Source organism: Coregonus lavaretus (assembly GCF_964263955.1).
Source record: "Coregonus lavaretus genome assembly, chromosome: 23".
Taxonomy (NCBI): domain Eukaryota; kingdom Metazoa; phylum Chordata; class Actinopteri; order Salmoniformes; family Salmonidae; genus Coregonus; species Coregonus lavaretus.
Window position 1 is genome coordinate 9,559,821 of NC_140010.1, and position 21,003 is coordinate 9,580,823.

Sequence of the window (21,003 nt, forward strand, 5' to 3'; positions counted from 1 at the left end):
TCAAGGTTCTGTTTGGAATGAGAGGCACTTTGGGACACATTCTTTCCTGAAAGCCGCATTCATACTAGGGATGGGTGTGAGTACTAATCCAAGGAGTGTATTCGATTGCTAATAATCTAATACAAATACTTAAAACGTACAAAATTCTACTATTAAGCAGGTTAAATGTATAAGCACTGACAAAATTACAAACTCTAAGATGTGTCAATTGTTTGTGGAGTGTGTTAAGTGCAGTGAAAATATGTTACATTTCCTTATCAGAACAACCAGAAATTAGAGCAACCGATAGCATACCATACTTGAGTACTCAAAATATTATAATATGAGAGTACTCGAACACAGACATTCTTTCAAATGGCCATCCCTAATGCATACCTCAGATGATGTACAGAATAATAATACCTGTTTAAGGTTTGGAGCAGGAATCAGTTTCTCCAGTCTGGACAGGAACTCCCACACAAGAATCTGCAGTGTTGAGTCATACTTGGGGCCATACTCCTCTGGAAAAACATTCTAATAAACAGGACAATCAGATGACAGTAGAATGTACATACAGTGCCTTCAGAAAGTATTCACACCCCTTAACTTTTTCCAAATTTTGTTGTGTTACAGCATGAATTTTAAATTGATTAAATTGAGATTATGTTGTCACTGGTCTACACACAATACCCCATAATATTAAAGTGGAACTATTTATTTATTTATTTGTACAAATTAATTAAAAATGAAAAGCTTAAATGTCTTGCATCAATAAGTAGTCAACCCCTTAGATATGTCAAGCCTAAATAAGTTCAGAAGTAAAAATGTGCTTAACAAGTCACATAATAAGTTGCATGGACTCACTCTGTGTGCAATGTTAGTGTTTAACATGATTTTTGAATGACTACCTCATCTCTGTACCCAACACATACAATTATCTGTAAGGTACCTCAGTCAAGCAGTGAATTTCAAATACAGATTCAACCACAAAGACCAGGGAGGTTTTCCAATGCCTCGCAAAGATGGCACCTTCGGTAGATGGGTAAAAATAAAAAAAGCAAACATTGAGTATCCCTTTGAGAATGGTGAAGTTATTAATTACACTTTGGATGGTGTATCAATACACCCAATCACTACAAAGATACAGACGTCCTTCCTAACTCAGTTGCCGGAGAGGAAGGAAACCGCTCAGGGATTTCACCATGAGGCCAATGGTGACTTTAAAACAGTTACAGAGTTTAATGGCTGTGATAAGAGAAAACTGCGGATGGACCAACAACATTGTAGTTACTCCACAATACTAACCTAATTGACAGAGGGAAAATAAGGAAGCCTGTACAGAATACAAATATTCCAAAACATGCATCCTGTTTGCAACAAGGCACTAAAGTAACACTGTAAAAATAATTGGCTTAGTAATTCACTTTTTGTCCTGAAAACAAAGTGTTACGTTTGGGGCAAATCCAATACAACACATTACCGAGTACCACTCTCTGTATTTTCAAGCATAGTGGTGGCTGCATCATGTTATGGGTATGCTTGTAATCGTTAAGGACTGGGGAGTTTTACAGGATAAAAAAGAAATGGAATGGAGCTAAGCACAGGCAAAATCCTAGAGGAAAACCTGGTTCAGTCTGCTTTCCACCAGACACTGGGAGATGAATTCACCTTTCAGCAGGACAATAACCTAAAACACAAGGTCAAATCTACACTGGACTTGCTTACCAAGAAGACAGTGAATGTTCCCAAGTGACCGAGTTACAGTTTGACTTAAATCTACTTGAAAATCTATGGCAAGACCTGAAAATGGTTGTCTAGCAATGATCAACAACCAATTTGACAGAGCTTAAATTTTTTTTTTTTTAATTGCACAATCCAGTGGGCAAAACCTGGTTAAAAATACGTCAGTATGACTTATTTTTATGACGTCTTATTCTGGTCGAAACCGGTTGAAAAATGAAGTTTTTTTAATGTATTTTTATTGACCACCACATGACCAGTTGGTCATAACTGTGAACTCCATCTGACCAGCTGGTCATAATTCTGACCACTATATTATGTGCTTCTATATTATGTAGCCTACTGGTCATAACCTGGTAATGACCACCTGACTACAGCTTATTACCTACACTCTTAGAAAAAAGGATTCCAAATGGGTTATTCGGCTGTCCCCATAGGAGAAGTCTTTTTAGTTCCAGGGAGAAGCCTTTTTGGTTCCACATAGAACCCTTTTGGTTTCCATGTAGAACCCCCGGTGGAAAGGGTCCTACATAGAACCGAAAAGGGTTCTACCTGAAACCAAAAAGAGCTATTCAAAGGGTTCTCCTATGGGAACTGCCGAATAACCCTTTTAGGTTCTAGATAGCACCTTTTTTTCTAAGAGTGTACTGTAAAAAGTATTGCAGAGGATAAAGTTGGATATTGAAAAAATTGCTCATTACATTTCTATTTATTTCCATAGTCACCAATTAAAGTTAATCTGCAACATATTCTTATATTTAAAATAGATCAAGCAATGGCAAAAACAAATCTACAATTTACAGTAATTGTTTCATAATTCACTCACAGACATTACATGTATAGAAAGACTGGGACACGGAGTATATAAAGGCCCATTGTTTTATTTGATTAATGATTAATAAGAGTGGTGTGGTTGGGTAGATCCTCATCATGAAGCTCTGAGCACAGAAGCCAAACTGGAGCGTAGTGGCCCTCTTGAAGAGTCGTGTGATGGGTCAGATCTGCAGTTAAGACAATCAGCACATTACAACTTAATCAATTTGAGATTTTAAAAGCAAACAAGAAAATGACATTATTGAAGAAACTTTGTGGACTCAGCTGGCTAAAAGTATTTCCATGGTACTAGTTGAAGAAGTTTGTGACAGTTATAGCTTAGAGATGTCTTCAAAAAAGAGCAACTTGCTCATATACAGTGGGGGAAAAAAGTATTTAGTCAGCCACCAATTGTGCAAGTTCTCCCACTTAAAAAGATGAGAGAGGCCTGTAATTTTCATCATAGGTACACGTCAACTATGACAGACAAATTGAGAGAAAAAAATCCAGAAAATCACATTGTAGGATTTTTTATGAATTTATTTGCAAATTATGGTGGAAAATAAGTATTTGGTCAATAACAAAAGTTTCTCAATACTTTGTTATATACTCTTTGTTGGCAATGACACAGGTCAAATGTTTTCTGTAAGTCTTCACAAGGTTTTCACACACTGTTGCTGGTATTTTGGCCCATTCCTCCATGCAGATCTCCTCTAGAGCAGTGATGTTTTGGGGCTGTCGCTGGGCAACACAGACTTTCAACTCCCTCCAAAGATTTTCTATGGGGTTGAGATCTGGAGACTGGCTAGGCCACTCCAGGACCTTGAAATGCTTCTTACGAAGCCACTCCTTCGTTGCCCGGGCGGTGTGTTTGGGATCATTGTCATGCTGAAAGACCCAGCCACGTTTCATCTTCAATGCCCTTGCTGATGGAAGGAGGTTTTCACTCAAAATCTCACGATACATGGCCCCATTCATTCTTTCCTTTACACGGATCAGTCGTCCTGCCCCAAAGCATGATGTTTCCACCCCCATGCTTCACAGTAGGTATGCTGTTCTTTGGATGCAACTCAGCATTCTTTGTCCTCCAAACACGATGAGTTGAGTTTTTACCAAAAAGTTCTATTTTGGTTTCATCTGACCATATGACATTCTCCCAATCCTCTTCTGGATCATCCAAATGCACTCTAGCAAACTTCAGACGGGCCTGGACATGTACTGGCTTATGCAGGGGGTCACGTCTGGCACTGCAGGATTTGAGTCCCTGGCGGCGTAGTGTGTTACTGATGGTAGGCTTTGTTACTTTGGTCCCAGCTCTCTGCAGGTCATTCACTAGGTCCCCCCGTGTGGTTCTGGGATTTTTGCTCACCGTTCTTGTGATCATTTTGACCCCACGGGGTGAGATCTTGCGTGGAGCCCCAGATCGAGGGAGATTATCAGTGGTCTTGTATGTCTTCCATTTCCTAATAATTGCTCCCACAGTTGATTTCTTCAAACCAAGCTGCTTACCTATTGCAGATTCAGTCTTCCCAGCCTGGTGCAGGTCTACAATTTTGTTTCTGGTGTCCTTTGACAGCTCTTTGGTCTTGGCCATAGTGGAGTTTGGAGTGTGACTGTTTGAGGTTGTGGACAGGTGTCTTTTATACTGATAACAAGTTCAAACAGGTGCCATTAATACAGGTAACGAGTGGAGGACAGATGATCCTCTTAAAGAAGAAGTTACAGGTCTGTGAGAGCCAGAAATCTTGCTTGTTTGTAGGTGACCAAATACTTATTTTCCACCATAATTTGCAAATAAATTCATAAAAAATCCTACAATGTGATTTTCTGGATTTTTTTTCTCTCAATTTGTCTGTCATAGTTGACGTGTACCTATGATGAAAATTACAGGCCTCTCTCATCTTTTTAAGTGGGAGAACTTGCACAATTGGTGGCTGATTAAATACTTTTTTCCCCCACTGTACATACTTTGCGTCCTTCTCCACCACAGCGGTCATGGGAATATTTGAAGACTTTCCAGAGGGCCCGCAACACACCAACCTCCTGAGTTTTCTGGCTTTTCATGATACTTACGGTAAAAAGATAAGAAAATGAATTAATGATTGGCATAATGTGGGCATGCAGGACACGACAGAAGAGTAACGCACAGTAAAACATCTTTAACAGTCAGAATCTACTAAAAGTGGTAGCAAAGGCATGTTTGCTCTTCTGTCCCCTCATATTGAAGTGGGACATTAATTCATTGGTCATCAATTTCAAACATTTTAAGAAGAGGATATCAAAAGTAGACTGTAGTTGGATAATTACCATTAACTCATCTCTAAAAATAGTAAAAAGTATGTGTAAAGAGGCAATAGAGACAAAATATTATCTTGTTCAAAAGTTCTGTCTGTCATATCATTCCTGCAACAAGCATTGTTAGAAATGGGTGTGATTCCAAATCTCTTCCTCTTCTCTGCAACTGCGCACGTTTGAGTTTAAGTGAGCAAAACAGAAATGGGAGAAACTTTACATGACTCACCAAGGGAGTCAGCTTTACAAACTTATATTATTGCTATTAGTGCTACTTCAATTGGATCTACTTACACTACACTGAGAAAAAAGGGTTCCAAAAGGGTTCTTCGGCTGTCCCCATAGGATAACCCTTTTTGGTTCCATGTAGAACCATTTTTGGTTCCAGGTAGAACCCGTTTGGGTTCCATGTATAACTCTCTATGGAAAGGGTTCTACATGAAATCCATAATACTTCTACCTGGAACAAAAAAGGGTTCTTCAAAGGGTTCTCATATGGGGACAGCTGATGAACACTAAGGTTCTCGATACCACCTTTCTTTTCCTAAGAGTGTAAGATCAGGCAATAATGGGCAGCTAAATAGGCAGCTGAATAGCATGTCTCTTGGGGAATCCAGTCTCAGTGAGACCTGATGCAATGAAAATAGTTAATGATCATCAGCATAGCTAGCACAAACCTAATCGTTACAAAGCTGGTTGGTAGGAATCAATACACACTGAAGATCAGAGTATCAAACCGGAAAAAACTAACATTTTGCACACTGTCAATTACTATTGATTTAAGGAGGGGTGGTTCTGCTCTCCCCTGGGATGTGGCAGAATAGGTCACTGGTAACTTGGTGGGTGGCCAAGCACTGCTGTAGAGGCCATGCATCAAGTCATTGACATGTTTCAGGAACTGTAAAGAAAGACAAATCATGATTAATCATTACCTAAGGTCTTTACAAAGTTAGACTTAGCCTAGCAAGTGCATTGACTATGTTGCCCCTCAGCAATCTGGCAGTCAGGCAGACAGACGGATAGAGATAGACAGCAAAACATAGGCTATTTGCATTCTTAGTCAGCAGACTGGATAACTTCTGTACTCCTCCTCTTTGTTCCCTCCTCCATCCTTCCATCCAAGCTAGAAGATTCCTGCAAAAAAAGAGAATCGAGAATTGAAAAAGACAGTTGAGAGGTGTAATGTTAGAATGAGTGTTGAGGGGGAGCAAAGACAGGCAAAATTTATCATATTGTCAAATACAAAATACACAAAAATACAAGGATCTCTGATGAATCAAGAAAGTCTAAACATCCATATTGGTGGCACATGTTTCACACACACACACACGTTTCCTATCTGTGTATTCATGTACCATCTCTCGCTCTCACACACACACAATGTTGACATGATGACAATGTTTTCCATAAGTTATTGCGATCATAGTCATCATCTCTCCCCCCCTCACACAGAACACACACTCATAGCTAGCATGACAAAGTTATCATAATCTCTCACACACACGCAGAGAACACACACACACGTTTACTATCATTAACTAAACAGATATCAAAATGTCAAAATGTTAGCTAGCTAGAACCAACGCCTACAAAATGTTAAATAAAAACTTACCATGTCCATGGAGATTAGCCAGAGAGCTAACGTTAGAATTAGCCAGCTAATTTAGCTAGCTAGCAAATCTTTCCTTGACGTTCTTCTCCCCAACAAACCACTGCTTTACTTACAAAAGTAAAACAAGACTGCAGGAGAACAGGGACTACCACTTAGCAGGCACATCTTTTAGATGTTTTTTGTCTAAATTTCAAGAAAACTGTTGTTGTTTTCCCACTGTGTTGTTGTGTAGCCTAAAGGGCGCTCTGTCCCAACTAACATATGGAATGTTGACCTATGTGCTCGAGCAGGCTGCCTGCGCGCAGAGATCTATTGCTGTGCGTGAAGGATAGATTCCAATCCAAGTTTTAGCTGGAACTGATATGCCTACCTCCTAATTTAGCTACTGAAATTAAAATACAATTACTGCACACATTATGTTAATTGCTTAAAAGCTTTAAGGAAAAATATTATAGTCATATTTTCAGGGTCAAATTCAGGTGCAATCATTTTGGATTAATTATTGATGGAAATAAATGCGATAAAAATAGGGTTTTGTAAATCCTGGTGGATTGTAGTAGGATATTGAAATAAAAGACATAGGCCCACGTGTTATTTGTTAAATTCTGAAAACACATTTTGTTAGTCAAAATAGAACATCAAAACAGCATTCAGTGGAACAGAAGAAAATGTGCAGCACAATAAACAGTACAATTAGCTAACACAGACAAAAGACTACCATTAGAAAGCAAACACATACAGCAAACTACCAGATATTACTAATTAAACAACCATTATTTCATTGTACCACAGTTTTACTGCATTATAACAGCAGTGACATTTTTTAAGGGTATCCTGTATTATTGTGCCTGTTTATCTTACATGCTGGTAGCCTAGAACAAATGTTATGGAAATGAATGTGCACTTTTCAATTGGGTGGACTGCAACTACGAAAAACATAGCCTTCAATAAAAGCAATAGCATTTAGAGTATTGGATATTCTCTCAATTAGGGACCATCTCTGATAGCTATAGGACCACAGAGACAGGAATACATTTGAGCTTTTAATGACCTAGCAAATTCAATGACTTGGAGGTGAAATTGATCACATTTCTTTGTTTTTGTAAATAGTTCATCACCTGCCGTATAAAAACCTCAAATGTCCCTACTCCTGAAAAAGTTAATCGGACCGGATAAGCTGAAGTAGACTTGGCTGAGTACTATTAGCCGGAGCCCAGAGTAATATGATTCTGCCGGACTCGGGAAGAGCTCGGCCCACATGAAGCCCCCCGAGACCGAGTCAATGCAGAGTCTCAAATGGAATAAGCCCGAGCCCATTGTGTTGACTGGGTACAGTATGCCACGAGACCCTAACCCGCTTTGGTGCGCTCTGCCAGCTGTTGTTTGCCAAGTGTGCTAAATTTTAATAATTGTAATGGTTCTAGTGTCTTATATGCAATGAATGCATGGCCCACAAACACTATGCACATGTTTATATAGATTGGTTTCTATTAATTGAATAGCATTTAGATAACTGGTCAGTAGTTCAATCAGATTTAAACTTAAAACCTGATATTAACCAAAATAAGATGTATTTTTCATGACCTTCATCTGGTTATATGTCCAGACCAGATTTCAACCAGTAAAAGACGTCTTTATCACGTCGTATGCCCACTGGGTAGAGAATTACCCAGAAAGACTCACATTTACATTTAAAGCTACATTTACATTTTAAGCTACATTTACATTTTAGCAGACGCTCTTATCCAGAGCGACTTACAGTTAGTGAGTGCATACATTTTCATACTGGCCCCCCGTGGGAATCGAACCCACAACCCTGGCGTTGCAAACGCCATGCTCTACCAACTGAGCTACACAGGACCTCACAGCTGTAATCGCTGCCAAAGGTGCTTCTACAAAGTATTGACTCAGGGGTGTGAATATGTATGTATTTCATTTTCAATACATTTGCAAACATTTCTAAAAACATGTTTTCACTTTGTCTTTATGGGGTATTGTGTGTAGATGGCTGAGAAAAAAACTACTATTTAATCAATTTTGAATTCAGGCTGTAACAACAAACTGTGGAATAGGCCAAGGGGTATGAATACTTTCTGAAGGCACTACATACAGAAATCGTGTATGAATAACATCAGCCTGGAAATACGGTTGTTGGTTTGCAATCTATGGCAAGAAAATGGGTTCCATTGAAAGGAAGGGCTCACTGATTATGATTCTCGCATCAGGTTGGACCTGGAAGCAGTGAAATGCAATCATGTCACTTTTCCCCCAGCATGCTATGACACTGACCTGGAAGAAGAGTTCCCTCTCCTCTGGCTGCTCCAGCAGGGTTTCAATCAGCTTCATGAAGCTGGCCTCTGATGCTTCCACCTTTGGATCTGAAACCTGCAGCAATAATGCACAGTGGGTAAATAAAACTAGCCATAGGATAACAAGACTTCCAAAACACTGTGGATCTACTGTATATAGACATTTAGAAAATATACATACTGCCTTACATACTTAGCCTTTTGAGGCAAATGAGGGAATAAAACCCACATTATAAGCACCAAGTTCCATGTCACAAGGACCACACTACTACCAATAGAGCAATTAGAATCAAGGTTCCTTCTCTGAGCAGTCCTCACCTCTCCCTTCTGATTGGAGACACAGTTCCTTATCCTGTTCAGGTGTGGCTGGACGGTGTCAGGGCGACACAACTCATCATCACAGCGACACAACTCCAGAACCAGCTGTCAATCAAATGAGAATTGATCATAAATGGCAACAGGTGTGTATATGTGTGATCGTTGAGTTCAATGTTCAAGTAGGATGAGGTTGCACTTATCTAATGTAAATCTTGCGTTTTCCTAGGGCTGGCACGGTAATTGTATAATCGTGTAACAGACTATTATGGATGAAGACCGTCATGTAAATAAAATAACTATCATAAGCGTTTTAATAAAAAATAAAAACATTTTTATGTCGACAAACTTGACCTATATGCAGTCAAATAAAAGTAAGCGTGGATCACATCTAACAGCCGATATAAGGAAAGACGAGAGGGCACAAAACTAGCCGGTTTTAGAATGTTGTGTTGTGGAACAGATAGGGCAAGGGCAGATAGCCTAGTGGTTAAGAGTGGGGTCCAGCAACATTAAGGCAGTTATTTACAATTAAAAATACTACATGACATTACATTTCATAACACTTTTCACAACACATTAAGCGTGTGCCCTCAGGCCACTACTCTACTACCACATATCTACAATACAAAATCCATGTGTACGAGTGTGTATAGTGCGTGTGTTAGCATGTGTGTGTCTGTGCGTGTCTCTTCACAGTCCGCACTGTTCCATAAGGGTGGGTTTTTATCTGTATTTTTTAATAACAGAAAGGTTGCTGGTTTGAATCCCCCAGCTGACAAGGTGAAAAATCTGTCGATGTGCCCTGGAGCTAGGGCTGGGCTGAATACCGTATTTTACGATATACCGGTATTGATGCACGGACTGGTTTGGGTTTTTACTTTACCTTCTATAACGTTATTTGAATGTTTGCCTTGTTAAATGTGATAAGCAGTTTGTAACGTCCATTTTTATAGTTTACTTCGCTACTTGAGTCATCTCTCTCTACTCTCTCTCTATGCCGCTTTCCACACAGACCTAGCCTCGCCCCGTCACTCAAGGAGCGCATTTGTTGTTCCTCGACCACGAGACACTTGCATTCAGTCTACATGGTAAATTTACATTTACGTCATTTAGCAGACGCTCTTATCCAGAGCGACTTACAGTTAGTGAGTGCATACCATTTGTTATAACTGCTGCTCCAGGGCTATTGTATATACTGGAAACCCATCTTCTAAAAAAAGGACCAAAGCCAAATCTTTCCATTGTATATAATAAATATTTCCACTCTACTTGATCAAATGCTTTTTCAGCATCAAGTGATACATCTGGTACCTGCAACATCTTAGCTCTATGCACCATATTATAAAATGTCCTTGCATTATCGGAGCTATATCAATTTGAAATTAAACCAATCTGATCAGTTGAAATCAAAGGGTGAATAACTTTCCTAAGTCTGTTTGCTAATAATTTTGAAAGTATCTTAAAATCAACATTTAGTAAAGAGATTGGTCTATGGTCTGAGCATTGAGACAGGTCTTTTTCCCCTTTAGGAATGAGTGTGATAATTGCCTCAGCAGTAGTTCCATTCACAATATCATGATCCCCCCAAAGTATTATACAGTCTAAGCAGTATTGGTTAAAGTATAGTTACAAACTGCTTATACAATTCTGAGGTATAACCATCACTTCCTGGTGCCTTTAATTTTGGTATCTCGAAAATGCAGCACATGCAGCAATGTTGATGACAACTATGCTGTTTTCACTTTGCTTCTTAATATAAATCCACTAGCGTTCTATAATTACACTATTAGTTTGTGCTTATTACATCTGCAAACAGCTAGTTTGTCTTTGTTTAGCAAGTTTGTCCTACATCTTGTTAGCCGCTAATGCTAATTGCTAGCTAGCTAGCTAATAAATGAGTCAGAGCAAACGTAACTAGCTATGCAGCCTGATAATGCCAGTGAGGGTGTAGACCTACATCAGCATGTTGTTTGTGCAACAGTATCTTCTAAATCAAAGAAGAAAACGCAAAGCATGAATATGTTAGCTACATGAAGTAGCTAAGAGAAAACATTCAATGTAGACAAAGACTATAGGGTCCCCTAGGAAACACAACACTTTGTTTCCTACCCTGTCACAATAACTCCTCCCTGGCATTTTCATTCGTTGTCATGTCAAAGAACACTGTATTCAACGTGCCCACTATTATATTCTAACTATAGAATTAAAATAATCATTCTATTTCCATGATTTCAACAGTTCACCCAAGTGTTTTGCTCTAAAATCGCAAGTCAAATCGCAATTGCAACATTTGGTTAAAAATAAGGTCTAGATTGTTTGCCCATATCGTGCAGCCCTACATGGCATTCTGGAAATGATCTCAAATGAGTGAAGGAAATGCAAATATTTATGAAAATGCTGAAAGTGATTTTGGGTTGATGTTGAAATGAACAGTATAAAACAATCAGAATAGAGAAAGACCCATTGAAATCACTTATAATGTATGTGTTGCCACCCTAGGATCATGCACTACTCATTTTATAACTTGTATTATTCAAAAACATCAAATACCATCATACCGTAAAATATTTTTTAAATACCGTGATATATTTTGGCCATATCGCCCTGCCTTGAGCAAGACACTTAACCCTAATTGCTCCTGTAAGTCGCTCTGGATAAGAGCGTCTGCTAAATGACTAAAATGTAAATGTAAACGAAAAAACTGCTGACTGAGTGAAAATAGCCAGGCATTCAAATGAGATGTATGGTTGAGTACGTTTCCGCATTAACATGGACTCTTTACTACAGTTGAAGTCGGAAGTTTACAGAGAGGGAAAAAAGTATATGATTTTGTACGTTTGCCCACTGACAAAGACATGATCAGTCTATAATTTTAATGGTAGGTTTATTTGAACAGTGAGAGACAGAATAACAACAACAAAATCCAGAAAAACGCATGTCAAAAATGTTATCAATTGATTTGCATTTTAATGAGGGAAATAAGTATTTGACCCCTCTGCAAAACATGACTTAGTACTTGGTGGCAAAACCCTTGTTGGCAATCACAGAGGTCAGACGTTTCTTGTAGCTGGCCACCAGGTTTGCACACATCTCAGGAGGGATTTTGTCCCACTCCTCTTTGCAGATCTTCTCCAAGTCATTAAGGTTTCGAGCCTGACGTTTGGCAACTCGAACCTTCAGCTCCCTCCACAGATTTTCTATGGGATTAAGGTCTGGAGACTGGCTAGGCCACTCCAGGACCTTAATGTGCTTCTTCTTGAGCCACTCCTTTGTTGCCTTGGCCGTGTGTTTTGGGTCATTGTCATGCTGGAATACCCATCCACGACCCATTTTCAATGCCCTGGCTGAGGGAAGGAGGTTCTCACCCAAGATTTGACGGCACATGGCCCCATCCATCGTCCCTTTGATGCGGTGAAGTTGTCCTGTCCCCTTAGGAGAAAAACACCCCCAAAGCATAATGTTTCCACCTCCATGTTTGACGGTGGGGATGGTGTTCTTGGGGTCATAGGCAGCATTCCTCCTCCTCCAAACACGGCGAGTTGAGTTGATGCCAAAGAGCTCGATTTTGGTCTCATCTGACCACAACACTTTCACCCAGTTCTCCTCTGAATCATTCAGATGTTCATTGGCAAACTTCAGACGGGCCTGTATATGTGCTTTCTTGAGCAGGGGGACCTTTCAGTCCTTCACGGCGTAGTGTGTTACCAATTGTTTTCTTGGTGACTATGGTCCCAGCTGCCTTGAGATCATTTACAAGATCCTCCAGTGTAGTTCTGGGCTGATTCCTCACCGTTCTCATGATCATTGCAACTCCACGAGGTGAGATCTTGCATGGAGCCCCAGGCCGAGGGAGATTGACAGTTTTTTTGTGTTTCTTCCATTTGCGAATAATCACACCAACTGTTGTCACCTTCTCACCAAGCTGCTTGGCGATGGTCTTGTAGCCTATTCCAGCCTTGTGTAGGTCTACAATCATGTCCCTGACATTCTTGGAGAGCTCATTTGGTCTTGGCCATGGTGGAGAGTGGAATCTGATTGATTGCTTCTGTGGACAGGTGTCTTTTATACAGGTAACAAATTGAGATTAGGAGCACTCTCTTTAAGAGTGTGCTCCTAATCTCAGCTCGTTACCTGTATAAAAAACACCTGGGAGCCAGGATTCTTTCTGATTGAGAGGGGGTCAAATACTTATTTCCCTCATTAAAATGCAAATCAATTTATAACATTTTTGACATGTGTTTCTCTGGATTTTTTTGTCGTTATTCTGTCTCTCACTGTTCAAATAAGCCTACCATTAAAATTATAGACTGATCATTTCTTTGTCAGTGGGCAAACGTACAAAATCAGCAGGGGATCAAAAACTTTTTTCCCTCACTGTACATACACCTTAGCCAAATACATTTAAACTCAGATTTTCACAATTCCTGACCTTTAATTCCCTGTCTTAGGTCAGTTAGGATCACCACTTTATTTTAATAATGTGAAATGTCAGAATAATAGTAGAGAGAATGATTTATTTCAGCTTTTATTTCTTTCATCACGTTCCCAGTGGGTCAGAAGTTTACAAACACTCAATTAGTATTTGGTAGCATTGCCTTTAAATTGTTTAACTTGGGTGAAACGTTTCGGGTAGCCTTCCACAAGCTTCCCACAATAAGTTGGGTGAATTTTGGCCCATTCCTCATGACAGAGCTGGTGTATCTGAGTCAGGTTTGTAGGCCTCCTTGCTCGCACACACTTTTTCAGTTCTGCCCACAAATGTTCTATAGGATTGAGGTCAGGGCTTTGTGATGGCCACTCCAATACCTTGACTTTGTTGTCCTTAAGCCATTTTGCCACAACTTTGGAAGTATGCTTGGGGTCATTGTCCATTTGGAAGACCCATTTGCGACCAAGCTTTAACTTCCTGACTGATGTCTTGAGATGTTGCTTCAATATATCCACATAATTTTCCTTCCTCATGATGCCATCTATTTTGTGAAGTGCACCAGTCCCTCTTGCAGCAAAGCACCCGCACAGCATGATACTGCCACCCCCGTGCTTGACGATTGGGATGGTGTTCTTTGGCTTGCAAGCCACCCCCTTTTTCCTCTAAACATCATGATGGTCATTATGGCCAAACAGTTCTATTTTTGTTTCATAAGACCAGAGGACATTTATCCAAAAAGTACGGTCTTTGTCCCCATGTGCAGTTGCAAACCGTAGTCTGGCTTTTTTATGGCGGTTTTGGAGCAGTGGCTTCTTCCTTGCTGAGCGGCCTTTCAGGTTATGTCGATATAGGACTCGTTTTACTGTGGATTTAGATACTTTTGTACCTGTTTCCTCCAGCATCTTCACAACGTCCTTTGCTGTTGTTCTGGGATTGATTTTCACTTTTCGCACCAAAGTACGTTCATCTCTAGGAGACAGAACGTGTCTCCTTCCTGAGCGGTATGACAGCTGCGTGGTCCCATGGTGTTTATACTTGCGTACTATTGTTTGTACAGATGAACGTGGTACCTTCAGGCGTTTGGAAATTGCTTCCAAGGATGAAAGAGACTTGTGGAGGTCTACAATATATTTTCTGAGGTATTGGCTGATTGCTTTTGATTTTCCCATGATGTCAAGCAAAGAGGCACTGAGTTTGAAGGTAGGCCTTGAAATACATCCACAGGTACACCTCAAATTGACTCATATGATGTCAATTAGCCTATCAGAAGCTTCTAAAGCCATGACATCATTTTCTGGAATTTTCCAAGCTGTTTAAAGGCACAGTCAACTTAGTGTATGTAAACTTCTGACCCACTGGAATTGTGATACAGTGAATTATAAGTGAAATAATCTGTCTGTAAACACTTGTTGGAAAAATTACTTGTGTCATGCACAAAGTACAGTGGGGAGAACAAGTATTTGATACACTGCCGATTTTGCAGGTTTTCTTACTTACAAAGCATGTAGACGTCTGTAATTTTTATCATAGGTACACTTCAACTGTGAGAGACGGAATCTAGAAAATCCAGAAAATCACATTGTATGATTTTTAAGGAATTAATTTGCATTTTATTTGCATGACATAAGTATTTGATACATCAGAAAAGCAGAACTTAATATTTGGAACAGAAACCTTTGTTTGCAATTACAGAGATCATACGTTTCCTGTAGGTCTTGACCAGGTTTGCACACACTGCAGCAGGGATTTTGGCCCACTCCTCCATACAGACCTTCTCCAGATCTTTCAGGTTTCAGGGCTGTCGCTGGGCAATACGGACTTTTAGCTCCCTCCAAATATTTTCTATTGGGTTCAGGTCTGGAGACTGGCTAGGCCACTCCAGGACCTTGAGATGCTTCTTACGGAGCAACTCCTTAGTTGCCCTGGCTGTGCAGGATTTTAATCCATGACGGCGTAGTGTGTTACTAATGGTTTTCTTTGAGACTGTGGTCCCAGCTCTCTTCAGGTCATTGACCAGGTCCTGCCGTGTAGTTCTGGGCTGATCCCTCACCTTCCTCATGATCATTGATGCCCCACGAGGTGAGATCTTGCATGGAGCCCCAGACCGAGGGTGATTGACCGTCATCTTGAACTTCTTCCATTTTCTAATAATTGCGCCAACAGTTGTTGCCTTCTCACCAAGCTGCTTGCCTATTGTCCTGTAGCCCATCCCAGCCTTGTGCAGGTCTACAATTTTATCCCTGATGTCCTTACACAGCTCTCTGGTCTTGGCCATTGTGGAGAGGTTGGAGTCTGTTTGATTGAGTGTGTGGACAGGTGTCTTTTATACAGTTAACGAGTTCAAACAGGTGCAGTTAATACAGGTAATGAGTGGAGAACAGGAGGGCTTCTTAAAGAAAAACTAACAGGTCTGCGAGAGCCGGAATTCTTACTGGTTGGTAGGTGATCAAATACTTATGTCAAGCAATAAAATGCAAATGAATTACTTAAAAATCATACAATGTGATTTTCTGGATTTTTGTTTTAGATTCCGTCTCACAGTTGAAGTGTACCTATGATCAAAATTACAGACCTCTACATGCTTTGTAAGTAGGAAAACCTGCAAAATCGTCAGTGTACCAAATACTTGTTCTCCCCACTGTAGATGTCCTAATCGACTTGCCAAAACTATAGTTTGTTAACAAGAAATGTGTGGAGTGGTTGAAAAACGAGTTTTAATGACTCCAACCTAAGTGTATGTAAACTTTGACTTCAACTGTACGTGATTAAACTTTGTTGCTCCTTGTTGTAGCAAATGAGTATCATGAAATACATGCACCCATTGGCTTACCAAAAACAGGGCACACTGTGACTTGACAGAAATGTCAGCAAGTTAGGTTAGCTAACTCCAGCTAGCTAGCCCTCCGCTAGCCCAAACTTAGACCCCTTTAACAATGATTTCATTTAGTAATAAGACGGGGTCTAATGGAACACGTGCTGCTACACCGGTACAGATTTGGTCTTGACTTATCGCGAACGCATTCGGTTGGTCTACAGTTCTTCTTAAAAGGTCATCCCTTAAATCCCTGAGCGGTGCCCAGGAAATAATTAAATAAAATGTTTAGATGCTACCACCCCCCTTCAAATCAAAACCAAACATGGATGTCAATGTTTGCACGCACACGCTACATTCAACTTCTTGTCTGCGTCGTGTCTGCGGCAGCATGTGCCCGTATAGCGAGGCTGATTAGCTAGGACAAAAAGGTGTGAAACAGACAGGGGTGTATCCATTAGTCGGATTCTGTTGCAAAACATTTTCTCTGTACCAAAACATTTTCAATGGAAACCGTTTACTCCAATGTAAAATGGTTTACGAGAGACAAATTCAGGTAGGTCCCTCCCAGTTTCATTATGTTTGCTCTGTTTGGTTCCTAGAGAAAACGGTAAACGGTTTCCGTTGCAAAACTGCTATACATGCAAAGCCACAACACAACATGGAATCCATATTTGGTATTGATTTGGAAGGGGGTGGTATCTTCTAAAAATGTGATTTAATTATTTCCTGGGCACTGCTCAGCGGTGCAAACAACAACCTTCTAATAAGAACCGTCCACCGACCACGGATATTCAGTGCATTCGGAAAGTATTCAGACCCCTTGACTTTTTCCACATTTTGGCTACAAGCCACTCCTGCATTGTCTTGGCTGTGTGCTTAGGGTCGTTGTCCTGTTGGAAGGTGAACCTTCGCCCCAGTATGAGGTCCCGAGCACTCTGGAGCAGGTTTTCATCAAGGATCTCTCTGTACTTTGCTCCGTTCATCTTTCCCTCGATCCTGACTAGTCTCCTAGTCCCTGCCGCTGAAAAACATCCCCACAGCAAGATGCTGCCACCACCATGCTACTCCGTAGGGATGGTGCCTGGATTCCTCCAGACATGACTCTTGGCATTAAGGCCAAAGAGTTCAATCTTGGTTTCATCAGACCAGATAATCTTGTTTCTCATGGTCAGAGAGTCCTTTACATGCCTTTTGGCAAACTCCAAGTGGGCTGTCGTGTGCCTTTTACTGAGGAGTGGTTTCTGTCTGGCCACTCTACCATAAAGGCCTGATTGGTGGAGTACTGCAGAGATTGTTGTCCTTCTGGAAGGTTCTCCCATCTCCACAGAGGAACTCTAGAGCTCTGTCAGAGTGACCATCGGGTTCTTGGTCACCTCCCTGACTAAGGCCCTTCTCCCCCGATTGCTCAGTTTGGCCGGGCGGCCAGCTCTAGGAAGTCTTGATGGTTCCAAACTTCTTCCATTTAAGAATGATGGAGGCCACTGTGTTCTTGGGGACCTTCAATGCTGCAGAATTGTTTTGGTACCCTTCCCCAGACATGTGCCTCAACACAATCCTGTCTCGGAGCTCTACGGACAATTCCTTCGACCTCATGGCTTGATTTTTGCTCTGACATGCACTGTCAACTGTGGGACCATATATAAACAGGTGTGTGCCTTTCCAAATCATGTCCAATCAATTCAATTTACCACAGGTGGACTCCTATCAAGTTGTGGAAACATATCAAAGATGATCAATGGAAACAGGATGCACCCGAGCTCAATTCCGAGTCTCATAGCAAAGGATCTGAATACTTACGTAAATAAGGTATGTCTTTTTTTTTTTTTTTGCAAAAATATCTAAAAACCTGTTTTCACTTTGTCATTATGGGGTATTGTGTGTAGATTGATTGTTATGTATTTAATCCGTTTTAGAATAAGGCTGTAACGTAACACAATGTGGAAAAAGGGAAGGGGTCTGAATACTTTCCGAATGCACTGTAGGCTCGTACGTGAGAAAATTGTCGCCAAACAGGCACAGGCACGAGTTCGGCAAATAACTCGCAAGGTGGGTTAGTGTTATACTGCTAGACGGAGATACATTAAACTGTACAGCTTGGCTAAACAGTAAAGACAAGAACAGCCTAGGAGCACATGCAGTGTCAGGAGTGGAGGAAGAGAAAAATTGCAGGAGTCTTTTGCTTTTCGAATGGTTATAACGGTGACGGAGGTCATTTGGCTGACAAATAACCTTCATACAAAACTCCATGACCGTCACAGCCCTACGTTTTCCTTCCATAATGGTTCACTTCAGGAAGTTACACTGATCCTAGATCTGTGCCTAGCGGCAACTCCTTTCCCTCCTGTCACCCCGACTCACCCGTGCTCTCAGTCCCATGAGGAGTTGGACCCTCTCTCTGTAAGTCATCAGATCAGGGACTATTTCCAACACGCTGGTGGCAAACTCTTCCAGCAGCCCATAGTCCATGACGTCTCTCCGCTCTACAACCTGCCACAGAGCAGCACACACCAGCCGCAGCGGAGGAACAAAAAGACGCAGAGACGACAGAGGAAGAGGAGGACCTAGAAGAGAAAATGAAACATTTGAATGAAAAAACAAGCTAGCTACTATAACTTGAGGGGCCGTATTTTATATAATGTAACAACCCTTTTTGCTCTTGTTCACTCCCCTTTCCAGAGGGGTATACTACAAAGCAGAATCAATGAGTTAGCCAGCTAACTTGCCTAAATATTCCTTAATAACATTACATTTTTTAGAAAGATAAGCTTGAAATGGCCATGTCTAATTAACTCAACAAACCAAAAATACTTACAGTGGGGAGAACAAGTATTTGATACACTGCCGATTTTTCAGGTTCTCTTACTTACAAAGCATGTAGAGGTTTGTAATTTTTATCATAGGTACACTTCAACTGTGAGAGACGGAATCTAAAACAAAAATACAGAAAATCACATTGTATGATTTTTAAGGAATTAATTTGCATTTTATTGCATGACATAAGTATTTGATACATCAGAAAAGCAGAACTTAATATTCGGTACAGAAACCTTTGTTTGCAATTACAGAGATCATACGTTTCCTGTAGGTCTTGACCAGGTTTGCACACACTGCAGCAGGGATTTTGGCCCACTCCTCCATACAGACCTTCTCCAGATCCTTCAGGTTTCGGGGCTTTCGCTGGGCAATACGGACTTTCAGCTCCCTCCAAAGATTTTCTATTGGGTTCAGGTCTGGAGACTGGCTAGGCCACTCCAGGACCTTGAGATGCTTCTTACGGAGCAACTCCTTAGTTGCCCTGGCTGTGTGTTTCGGGTCGTTGTCATGCTGGAAGACCCAGCCACGACCCATCTTCAATGCTCTTACTGAGGGAAGGAGGTTGTTGGCCAAGATCTCGCGATACATGGCCCCATCCATCCTCCCCTCAATACGGTGCAGTCGTCCTGTCCCCTTTGCAGAAAAGCATCCCCAAAGAATGATGTTTCCACCTCCATGCTTCACGGTTGGGATGGTGTTCTTGGGGTTGTACTCATCCTTCTTCTTCCTCCAAACACGGCAAGTGGAGTTTAGACCAAAAAGCTCTATTTTTGTCTCATCACACCACATGACCTTCTCCCATTCCTCCTCTGGATCATCCAGATGGTCATTGGCAAACTTCAGACGGGCCTGGACATGCGCTGGCTTGAGCAGGGGGACCTTGTGTGCGCTGCAGGATTTTAATCCATGACGGCGTAGTGTGTTACTAATGGTTTTCTTTGAGACTGTGGTCCCAGCTCTCTTCAGGTCATTGACCAGGTCCTGCCGTGTAGTTCTGGGCTGATCCCTCACCTTCCTCATGATCATTGATGCCCCACAAGGTGAGATCTTGCATGGAGCCCCAGACCGAGGGTGATTGACCGTCATCTTGAACTTCTTCCATTTTCTAATAATTGCGCCAACAGTTGTTGCCTTCTCACCAAGCTGCTTGCCTATTGTCCTGTAGCCCATCCCAGCCTTGTGCAGGTCTACAATTTTATCCCTGATGTCCTTACACAGCTCTCTGGTCTTGGCCATTGTAGAGAGGTTGGAGTCTGTTTGATTGAGTGTGTGGACAGGTGTCTTTTATACAGGTAACGAGTTCAAACAGGTGCAGTTAATACAGGTAATGAGTGGAGAACAGGAGGGCTTAAAGAAAAACTAACAGGTCTGCGAGAGCCGGAATTCTTACTGGTTGGTAGGTGATCAAATACTTATGTCATGCAATAAAATGCAAATTAATTACTTAAAAATCATACAATGTGATTTTCTGGATTTTTGTTTTAGATTCCGTCTCTCACAGTTGAAGTGTACCTATGATAAAAATTACAGACCTCTACATGCTTTGTAAGTAGGAAAACCTGCAAAATTGGCAGTGTATCAAATACTTGTTCTCCCCACTGTAGAAGGACTGAGAAGCTCAGTTCTGGTGACTTTTTTAAAATACATTCTACTCCAAAATATGATTTTCACCTCCAGAAATGAGCCCAACAACATATTGGTAAAAATAATATACAAATTATTTTAACATATTGGATCATGCATGTAACCTATGCATGGTCTGCATCAGGGGTATTCAACTCATAACCTACGAGGTCCGGAGCCTGCTGGTTTTCTTTTCTACCTGATAATTAATTGCACACCTGGTGTCCCAGGTCTAAATCATTCCCTGATTAGAGGAGAA

The 21,003-nt window shown here is 41.0% G+C and overlaps 1 protein-coding gene across 4 annotated transcripts in view; it reads right to left on the bottom strand.

The window, feature by feature from the left end:
* The window catches only part of LOC311150709 (uncharacterized protein), a 50,662-nt gene that overhangs the window by 12,795 nt on the left and 16,864 nt on the right, over positions 1-21,003 (bottom strand). The window contains exons 2-7 of one of the 4 annotated variants that reach the window (XM_084188225.1): positions 18,666-18,868; positions 9,064-9,168; positions 8,726-8,821; positions 5,597-5,722; positions 4,501-4,600; positions 2,585-2,720 (exon numbers count right to left, since the gene is read on the bottom strand). In XM_084188225.1, the coding sequence (XP_084044351.1) occupies positions 4,526-4,600; positions 5,597-5,722; positions 8,726-8,821; positions 9,064-9,168; positions 18,666-18,868 (605 nt within the window). In that variant the 3' untranslated portion in view covers positions 2,585-2,720; positions 4,501-4,525. Of the gene's footprint in view, positions 1-402; positions 514-2,584; positions 2,721-4,500; positions 4,601-5,575; positions 5,723-5,788; positions 5,959-8,725; positions 8,822-9,063; positions 9,169-18,665; positions 18,869-21,003 lie in introns of those variants that run through there. The other 3 variants (XM_084188224.1, XM_084188223.1, XM_084188226.1) reach the window with 3 other exon arrangements.